The sequence below is a fragment of the Numida meleagris genome, chromosome 6 (assembly GCF_002078875.1).
Source record: "Numida meleagris isolate 19003 breed g44 Domestic line chromosome 6, NumMel1.0, whole genome shotgun sequence".
Lineage (NCBI taxonomy): Eukaryota > Metazoa > Chordata > Aves > Galliformes > Numididae > Numida > Numida meleagris.
Window position 1 is genome coordinate 2,967,650 of NC_034414.1, and position 9,635 is coordinate 2,977,284.

The following is a 9,635-nucleotide window of genomic DNA, read 5'->3' on the forward strand; positions in this document are numbered from 1 at the left end:
CTGCTCTTCAGGGATGCTCCTCACACTCCTCTACTTTTAGTCTGCTAGGTAGGCTCACCGAGGGCCTTTGCCGGTTGTATTACACGTGAGCTGTCCAAAATCCGATGCTTTGCTTGACAGTCCACATACCCCAACACTGCTACGGCTTAGAAAGCTGTCAGCAGAAAGGATCTCATTTTTCCGTGCCCCTCTGAGACAGAGAAAGGCTCTTGTCTCCAGACAGAGGTCTGAGATAAGTCAGGGATCCCGAGCAGGAGATAAATGCAAGCCTTCCAAAATGTGGGAGTTAGCCTTCTGGAGCAGCAGACTGCAGATTCTGGAATTTTATACATGTGTTTCGCTGCAAAATAGATGGTAGAGTCAGTCTGGCAGATAAACACGTGGAACAGTTTGCATTCCTCTTGAGATTGTCCTTGTTAGATCCCCTTGAAGCAACCACCATCCCAAACAGACAGCTCTGGAAGGAGCATGAAGGCTATTATATGACCATGGGGGTGCTGGAAATGCAGGGACTTAAAAGCTGGGGGCTTTTTCACTCACAGCATAGAGAGGAAAATTAAATTTGCAGTGAGGTCTAAAGTCTCACTTCAAAGGGAAGATAACCTGTTCCCTGGGTTAGTGTTATCTCTTGGATTAAGGCAGGAGAAAGCCAAGGGTTGTTCAGAGAGCTCTCTTCCTTTGCTTAGACATAGGGAGCTGGTGACTTGGAAAGGCAAGAGTCACGGAGCAGGGGCACATAGCACATCACCATCTATCCAAGTGAGCCAGGCTAGGAATTGTTCCTCCTGTGCAGTGCTGGGCCACGGGCAGGGCTTGCCTGAGCCTTTCTTTGCTGTACAAGGGGAAGTGGGCAAGCTTCTTCCATCTACAGCACAGCCAAGCTGCTGCCTCACTGCCCCTTCTGCTTTGTGCCCTAGGAGAAGTGCAGCTGGCTGGTTTGCACATCCAGGCTTTGGTAGAAGCTGGCGTGAAGGCGCGAGACGTCGCTGTCGTGGCCCCCTACAACCTGCAGGTGAGAGGGCACCCTCCTGGCACCTCCTCTCTTTCTGCACGCACGTAGGAGCGGATTCAAACCTTAACGCTTCCAGGAGCGATACCAAAACACTCCCAGAGAGAGGAAGGGGGAAGGCAGCAGAGCCAAATTGTACGCTCGGGAACTGTGGCCAGCTCCTCAGGGTTGAGGCCACTGAGGGAGGTGGTGGCAGAGAGGTATTTCCCACTCCCAGCATCAGGAGTCAGCACTTGGGAGATGCGAGTGCTCCTCCTTTTGCCTTTGAGAGGCATTCCAGAACAATGCCATTTTAATGCTTTTCCCTTTGCACTTCTCTCTCCAAGTGACCTCTCTCGTGGTTTTTTCAGGTGGACATGTTAAGAGAGCACCTTTGCCACAGGTACCCTGAGCTAGAGATTAAATCAGTTGATGGTTTCCAAGGCAGAGAGAAAGAAGCAGTGATCCTGTCATTTGTGAGATCCAACAGGAAAGGTGAGAGCTTGCTGCTGGAGAAGGGGAGGGATGGGCATGGGGAAGGAATGGGTCACTCAGTACCTTGCCAAGAGTAATTCTGACTGACTGTCTCTAGGACTTCAGTCTGAATGAGTTTACTGGCAAGATCCTTCCTTTTCAGCTTTGTTTTTTCCTCGTTATTTTTAAATGAGCACACGTGCTGTCAGGATTGCAGAGGAAGGTTCCCATGCTGGGTACACTCCTGCGGCCTCAAAAATCATTGAACTGGAATCCTGCGTGTGGCACATGTCAGGTTGGCACTGTGGTTAATGGAGCACTGTGAAAAAGGCAGAAATGGGTTGGGACTTGGAGATTATTTGGGGCCACTCGCCCGAAGAAAGCAGGAGCCAGTATTACAAGTCATGCACAGAAAATGCTCCTTTTAGAAGCAAAATCTAGAGCAGAAAATCGAGTTCTTTGCTATCAGTGGCTGCAGTAGGAGTTAATAGCTGGAAAAAAGCTGCTGAAGGGCTTTGAGGCAGCAGCTCGAGCTGAGGGCACGTGTGGGATTGTGCTGAGAAGCACCTCTGCCCCTTTTCAGATCCTCCACGAGACATCCCTTCCTGCAGTAACGCTGCTGAGGATGAGACACTGTGTGTGTGCCGGGAGTGCTGATGTCTGGGAGGAAAAAGGGGGAAAGGATGCGTGGAAGGAGGAGGTGTTTTCTGCCTTTTTCTGTTTTTTAAGAAAGCCTGGAGCAGGAAAAGCAGTGCTGGGGGGGAGGATGGAGGTGGGGTGCAGGGCTAAGAATAGTCCTCATTCACAGTGACTCACCTCGCCTTGCTGGTGGCTCAGTGGGAGCACATGTCTTCGGCCATGACACCGGCCCGACGAGCAGAGCTCACTACCAGCAGCTCCATGTGCTGTCCAGGCAGAGCTCTGTTCTGCTTGGGGCATGAGAGATGCTGGTAGCAGCCTGACACCCAGGAGAGCTTGTTGTGGCCACACGGATCAGCTCAGGGGATGCCCATCCCTCTGCAGCCGTTCCAGACCCAGCAGGAAACCCTTCTGCTGCATCAAAGGCCGGGCACAAACAGAGCCAGACTGGTCACTGCAGCAGAGGAGATAGCAATTCCTTCCCCACCGGCCTCCTCTTTATCCTCGGGAGCTGGAAACTCGAAAGCCACCCCCACTACCCTCCTCACTAGCTGACTCTCACTGAGTCATCTTGGCGTTCGCTAGCTCTTACTGCTTCTCTTTGAGAAAACAGCCCCAGAGCAGCAGCAGACCTTGCAGAGCTGCTGTTACTATCAACCCTGCGTGCGTGGCTTGGGGGCAGGCAGCAGGCATCATGTAGCATCATAGAATGGCCTGGGTTGAAAAGGACCTCAAAGATCATTGAGTTTCAACCCCCCTGCTGAGTGCAGGGTCACCAGCCACTAGAGCAGGCTGCCCAGAGCCACGTCCAGCCTGGCCTTGAATGCCTCCAGGGACGGGGCATCCATAACCTCCTTGGGCAACCTGTTTGAGTGAATAGGGTGGTTTATTTCTTCACCTGCAGCTCTGTTGCCAGGTGAGCCTTTTCCAGCCTGACCTCACGCCCTGGGCCACCTAGCAGCACCTGGGGAACATTTCTCCTCCCTGCGTGCCTTGACCCTGGGGACGGATGAGGCCCCCAGCCTGGCCCCCAGCAGGAGCCAGCCCTGCACCATGCCAGCCCCACGACAACTCTCTGACCTCTCTGTTTGCTCACCCCCTCTTGGTTTTCCTGCAGGCGAGGTGGGCTTCCTCGCCGAGGACCGACGCATCAATGTTGCGGTGACGCGCGCCCGGCGCCACGTGGCCATCATCTGCGACAGCCGCACGGTGGGCAACCAGGCCTTCCTCGGGAGGCTGCTGCAGCACTTCAGGCAGCATGGCCAGGTGCGCACGGCCTTCGAGTACCTCCATGACCTTGTCCCCGAAAACTACTCCCACGGAGGGGAGCGGCAGCAGAGCACCAAGGCCCCTGCGGCAGCGAGCCCCAAACCGCAGCCAGCTCCGGGGAGGAAACCCAAAGCGGCAGCTGCTAAAGCTGCTCCTCAAAAGCAAGAAGCACGCTGCTCCCTGAGCGTGAGTAGACCTGGGGGGGAGAGCCCGGGGACAAAAGGTGACACGAACAAGTTTAAAGCCGTGCTGGAGGACTTCCTGGAGAGCGGCGAGCCGCAGCTGGACTTCCCCTCATCTCTCAGTCCGCACGACCGGATGCTGGTCCACCTCCTGGCCGAGGAGCACGGGCTGCAGCATGTGAGCACCGGGGAGGGCAGGGACCGCTACATCAGCGTCCGCAAGAAGGAGCTTGGTCGGGTTGTGGTAGCCCCAGCTGCAACCCCCAGTGAGCAGCAGCCCCCTCCACGGCCGCAGGACCCCAGTGAGGAAGCTCCAACCCCCGCCGAGCCAGGAAGAAGCAGTGAGGGCTCAGGGAAAGTGGACCTGAAAAGGCTGCACCTGGAGAGAGTTCAGAGGGAGAAGGCCAGGCGGGAGGAGATGTTGAAGAAGGAGCGGGAGTCCAGTGCTGGCACTCAGGGCAGCAGCAGCAGGAGGAAAAACAAAAGTGAAGGCAAAGGTAGGCCCCTCGCTTCATGGGGAGAGGCTCCCAAACGTGGGGAGAGAACTGAGAGGTACGCTACCCCTCTTAAACATGGAGGTGGAGGGCAAAATCAGAGCTGGGAGCTGCCTTGTCCCAGCCAGGTGTGGTCCATTCCTCTTCCCCAGCCACCTTCTCGCAGAGGGAGACCCTCAGCTCCCACCCGTGCCTTTGAGCATGAGCCAGAGTTCAGTGTTGCAGTGAGTGCCATGAAGTCCCTGTCACTGCACACACTAGCTCCAGGACTCTGCCCTGCCACGATCTCAGGGTTAAACCTCCGCATCTCTTCTCCCCTCTACCTAGGAAAAGCAGCAGCTAAAACCACAGCAGACAGCGCATTGGAGGAAGACATAGATGCTCTGATTTCTGCTGCCGTTAAAGCTGACAACACCTGTGGCTTCCCCCGCTGCAAAGCCAGCGTCACCACCCTGGGCCAGCTCTGCCCACACTGCAACAGGCGGTACTGCCTCAGCCATCACATCCCGGAGGTAGGCACGGGGCAGAAAACTGCCCAGGGGCTGGAGAGGAGCAGGATGCGCCCAGCAGAAGGGCTTTAAGGGAGGCAGTGAGCTTCCATTCACCCACAGGCTCCTGCTCCCACCACTCTTCATCCTGCGTCACCCAAGCGTAGCTCTTTGCCTCCCAGGGCTTAGCAACATTGAGCAAGCTGACCTATAAATCCTCAGCGTAGATTTTCCCCTCGTCAAGTACTATCTGTTTCCATGGCAAAGAATAGTTGTATTTATGGTCATTCACAAGCTGGTTGGGATATAAATTTATTTCCTGCAGAGTCACCTCTCCCTGCTGAATTGTAGTGAGAAATAATTGGAGGGATGCAATCCACATCAGTGAGTTTTTCTTACTTTTCAAAGCTCTGCCCTTTTCCTACACGTCGTCAGGCCTTGGTGTCCAGTGACCCATCCCTGACCCTCATGGGGGCCAGCACATACCTGGAGCCACGTGAGCCCCTGTGCAGAAAGCTCTTGTGCCCTCCTTCCTCAGCCTTTACTATTCCAGATCCAACTACACTAGAGAGACAGATACAGGGCTGAAAAGGCCTCTCTTTATTTCCCAAGCCACCTGTTTCACTCCTCCTCCCCAAGCCATACTGCGTTAGTGGAGAACATTAGGAGCTGGAAGCTCAGTTTTATTTCTAGCTCTCACGTGAGACCCGTAGCAGATGCAGCTGCTCACACAATGAGTGGGTGTCTCCCCCAAATGTTGAAAGCTCCGTGAAGGAAGGGCACTTCAGCTCTCCTAAAGGATCATTTTACCAATTGTGCTGATTCTGCAAGGAAAGAAGTTACCTTTCTATTTTGATTCCTGTTAGAGGAGCTATAAATAAACAGGATTAGTCCTGATGGGTCCCTTCCCACTCGGGATGTTCTGTGATTCAGTGGACTCAGGAAATGCAAAGCAGGTGGAAGAGGAGCTCCAGGCTCCAGCAATAGAAGCTCCTGATTCACAGCATCATTAGGGTTGGAGCTCTAAGTCCCACCATCACCACCACGCTCACCAACGCAGCCACCACTGTCCTCTCTCTCCCTAGGTTCATGGCTGCGGGGACAGGGCCAAGGCGCACGCACGGCAGTGGATCAGCAGAGAAGGGGTTCTCTACCCCGGGAGCAGCCCCAAGGACAAATCCCTGGACCCCACCAAGAGAGCCCACCTCCAGCGCCGCCTGGACAAGAAGCTCAGCGATCTGACCAACCAGCGCAAGAGCAAGAAGAAAGGCAAGGAGAAGTGAAGGAGCCCATTGTTTCACTCTGGGTACTTGAAGTGGGTCTGTGTAAAGCAAAGATGCTGCTAAAGGTACGGGGTGGTGGAAAATGGGAGCTCTTGTTTTGGGTGGTAGATGGCGTGGAGCCAGCCCCATAGCTGCTGAGCAAACAGGCACTGGGGCCTCGCTAAACCTCAGGTGGAGGAGTGCACTTTCATTTGTCCCTGTTATCCTTATTGACAAAGTAAAGGATGCCCACAGAGAGGCTGCAGCATGCCAATAAAGACAGATTAAAACACTGAAAGCCATCAGCTGTCACTGTGACATTTCCCTCTGCTGCAGCAAAAAGATAAATGTCTGCGGGCAGAGAAAAGCCCTGGGTGCCCTTCTCCTTCCCACCCCGTGTTCCCAGTGAACTGATGTCTGTGCACAAAAAAAAAAAAACAGCAAAAATCCACAGCAGAACCTTCTCCTCATCCCTCAGCAAAGTGCACTCGCAATCCCAAGCAGAGCTGCCCTGAGTGCAGCCTGGGCTCGTACCCTGGTCCCGGGGCCAAGGTACAGCAGCAGATGGGACACGGGGGCTCCTGGAGGGAGAGGTGAGGAGGAGGTAGAACTGGAGTGCAGGAGAAGGAAATCTGGGCTCCTATGGGCTAGGGGAAAGGGGAATTGCAAAGGAAAGGTCAGGCAGAGGAGCAGAGAGGAAGGAAGCAGCCAGAGGGTTAATTCAGCTGGGGTGACCACGTTTAGCCTTTAGGGGGTGACTCTCAGCCTGGACCTGGCCTCAGAGCCATCAGGTTTGGGGACAGACACCCCATGGCAGCCAGCAGGAAGGCAGAGATTGACGCTGCTGGAAAAATGATGGAAGAAAAGAGATATATAACAACAACTTTTTGTTTTTCTGCTATTATTTCTCCCTTTTTCCTTGGCATTTGAAGCGTTTCAGCGCACCAAAACCCCTCTGAAGCCCAACAGAAAGACCACACATGCTGAGAGAAACTGCACCGTGCCGGCACTTTATCACCCCCCTCTCCGTTTTCCCCTCACTTGCCCAAAAACCCTTCCAAAGAACCCCGTGTCCCCCCAGAGGCCACATCTGGGGTCACCGTTGGTTTTGGGGGCCCAGCAGAGGGCATGCAGGATGCTGAGGAGCCCAGCTGGCACCCAGGCAGCAGTTTGGGGAGGATTTTGCCGGTTTTGGTCCATCCTCGGCGGGTCCCTCAGCAGCCCCCAGCGCATGCGGATGGGGAGAGGCTGGACGGAATTTTCTCCATCCTCCTCCTACCAGTGGAGGCTTTTGGTAGCGGGATGCTCCAGCCACCTCTGCCTTTTCACCTCCAGACACGGCACTTGGCCACTGTTGCCAGGGCAGAGCTGGTGTTGGGGCACAGGGTCCTGGGGCGTGCAGGGTGCCCCGCCAGCAGCCTAATTCCTCCGCAGCGGGTGCCACATGGACACGGGCTTCCTCAGCGTGGCCAGCATCTGGTTCCAGTGGGTGATGCCCATGCCACTGGCTGCTGGGCCGATCAGGACATGGCCCGTGTTGTCGGCGCGGCCGTCCTCACCGCATTCAGCCACCGTCACCCGCAGGGACAGGTCCTGCAGGGGTGCATGGAGTGATGGCTGCCAGCACTGCCCCCCCACAATACCTTTAACTTTACGTGCATGCACAAACGTATCCCCAGCACTACCCCATGCTTCCCACCCCTGTAGCTGTACCTTAGGTATGTACGTTCCCCTACAGGCCCACCCAGCTCATACACATACCACTACATTCTCCCCATGGAGTAGAAAGCTATACATGCCCATCCCCATACACAGCTATGCCCTTTACATATGCATCCATCCCACACTTACTCATCACCTTACTTCCCGCTCATCTCCTAAGCCCATATATGCAGCCACCCCTACCCCATACATACGCACTCCCCCACATCTCACACATACCCATCTCCCCCGGTGGCCATACCCTATATATTACACAATATCCCAATACTTACCCATCCCTCTCCATCACCCCTACCCCAAAATCATACATGCTCATCTCTGCATGCACAGCCATACTCCATACATGCACATCTCCCATACCACCCTGTCCCACTGAACCATATGTGCACAGTTCCTATGACTCCGCTCCATCCCAGGAAGTCCTCACTAATGCAGGGATTTGGGGTCCCCAAGGAGTAACAGGACAGACCTGGAGCACAATGGCCGGCACCGAGAAGATCATGGCCTCGTTGAATACAGGGTTAGTGTCATCCCTCTTCACTGCCGTCTTCTTCTTGCTGATCTTCCTCCCATCCTGCAGCAGGTAGACTTTGACAAAGGGATCTGCTCAGGGTCAAGGGGAGAGAACAACCCTGGTGTCAGTCACGCTGGAAACCGTCCCAACCCACCGCCTCCCAACCCAGTAGGGTTGCCCTCAACTGGTTTCACTCCTAGAAGCACCCCCAGGTTGCTCTGGAATGTACCAGGACAAGCGCCCATGTGCAGCCCAGAGCCTGGGGGCCCTGCCCTGGCCCCCACTCACCTGCAGTCCCCTTGCCGTTGCTCCAGACGAGGTTTTTGGCTTTGACCACCACCACCGTCAGCCGCTCAGCCGTGGGCAGGTAGCTGAGGGAGAGCAGGATCTCCCCCACCGTGTCGACTGTCTGCAGGACACAGTGTGCCATCACCCACCGGATGGGATGAGGGTGTTCCTCCCAAGGACTGAGAGAAAATCCCCAAAACCCCAGAGCACGAGGAACATCACCCCACCTCACCTTGTTCATGTCCTGCAGGTAGAGCCAAGCGTTGAAGGGACGCACAGTCAGGTCCAGGTCAGAGAGCTTGAGCTCCGCCACACCGGTGCTGACGTTCCTCTCGTCCTCGTCGATGCCAAAGACAGAGAAGCGCAGGCTGTCCTCCTCCAGCGCCGCGGGGTCCAGCGGGATGGAGAAGCGCTCATCGAAGGCCACGGCATAGGCACTGCGCTGGATCTGCGGAGGAGAGATCTGGAGAGGGGCCACCACCGACACCACAATCCCTCCCTAAAACCATGGCAACACCCACTGGGACCTTGACACTGAAACCCTTGGAGACGATCCCTACCATCAGTCTACTCCGAACACACGCTATGACCAACCCCTATGACCCCAAAACGATTCAAATACCCCTGGGGCAAAAGCAAATGGGCAGAAAATTTGCCTTATAGCACTGATGACTCCCAGTATACAGCCTACATTGTATTTTGGGGATGAATCTGGATGAACGCTACTATAGAAATGTTAGCTATTATTAAAAAAAAAAAAAAGTACTGCACAGCATTAAAGGAAAAAAAAAAAAAGACTGTCTTCATAACTCAAGATTGCAAAAGAGGGTAAATAGGGCTGGTGAATTATAAATAACGATGCTAAATAATAAATACCTCTAGAGCATAAATACTCAGACTGATCTTTGGATGGAAAAATGGACTTAAAAGGGTGCCAGGAGGATATTTCACTGCCTTTTTGGGCACCTCTACCCCCGTGGAAGTGGGTTTATTCAGTGGGATGGGGCTTTCTGCTCTTTTCAGGAACAGTCTGATGAAATCAAGCTGTGGGACCCAGATGCTTTGTAAAATCCCTCTGCAAAAATCAGCTGCTTTTGGCAAGCAAATGGGCAGAACCCCTGAGGGCTGCTGCTTTCCCAAGGGGGTGTTAAACAGGTTTTGCCCCAAAAGTGGCCATGCTTGCAGAAGGAGAGGGGAATACTGAAGTCATCCTATTGCCTTTTTACCCGATCCTGCAAAATTTGTTGGCCGCCCATGGCGTGCAGAAGGGGAACGCAACCCAACAGCAAAGGGGAACGCAACCCAACAGCAAAGG

At 54.5% G+C, this 9,635-nt stretch overlaps 2 protein-coding genes across 4 annotated transcripts in view; one reads left to right on the plus strand and one right to left on the minus strand.

Annotated features, from left to right (window-relative positions):
- IGHMBP2 (immunoglobulin mu binding protein 2) overlaps positions 1-6,098 on the plus strand; it is a 34,380-nt gene extending 28,282 nt beyond the window's left edge. The window contains exons 11-15 of the mRNA XM_021401310.1: positions 918-1,012; positions 1,360-1,483; positions 3,219-4,049; positions 4,374-4,558; positions 5,620-6,098. Of these exons, the coding sequence (XP_021256985.1) occupies positions 918-1,012; positions 1,360-1,483; positions 3,219-4,049; positions 4,374-4,558; positions 5,620-5,817 (1,433 nt within the window). The 3' untranslated portion in view covers positions 5,818-6,098. The remainder of the gene's footprint in view (positions 1-917; positions 1,013-1,359; positions 1,484-3,218; positions 4,050-4,373; positions 4,559-5,619) is intronic.
- Positions 6,781-9,635, minus strand: part of SYT12 (synaptotagmin 12) — a 6,280-nt gene continuing 3,425 nt past the window's right edge. For all 3 annotated transcript variants that reach the window (XM_021401312.1, XM_021401311.1, XM_021401313.1), the window contains exons 4-7: positions 8,553-8,768; positions 8,321-8,441; positions 7,988-8,121; positions 6,781-7,389 (exon numbers count right to left, since the gene is read on the minus strand). In XM_021401312.1, coding sequence (XP_021256987.1) covers positions 7,216-7,389; positions 7,988-8,121; positions 8,321-8,441; positions 8,553-8,768 — 645 coding nt within the window. In that variant the 3' untranslated portion in view covers positions 6,781-7,215. The remainder of the gene's footprint in view (positions 7,390-7,987; positions 8,122-8,320; positions 8,442-8,552; positions 8,769-9,635) is intronic.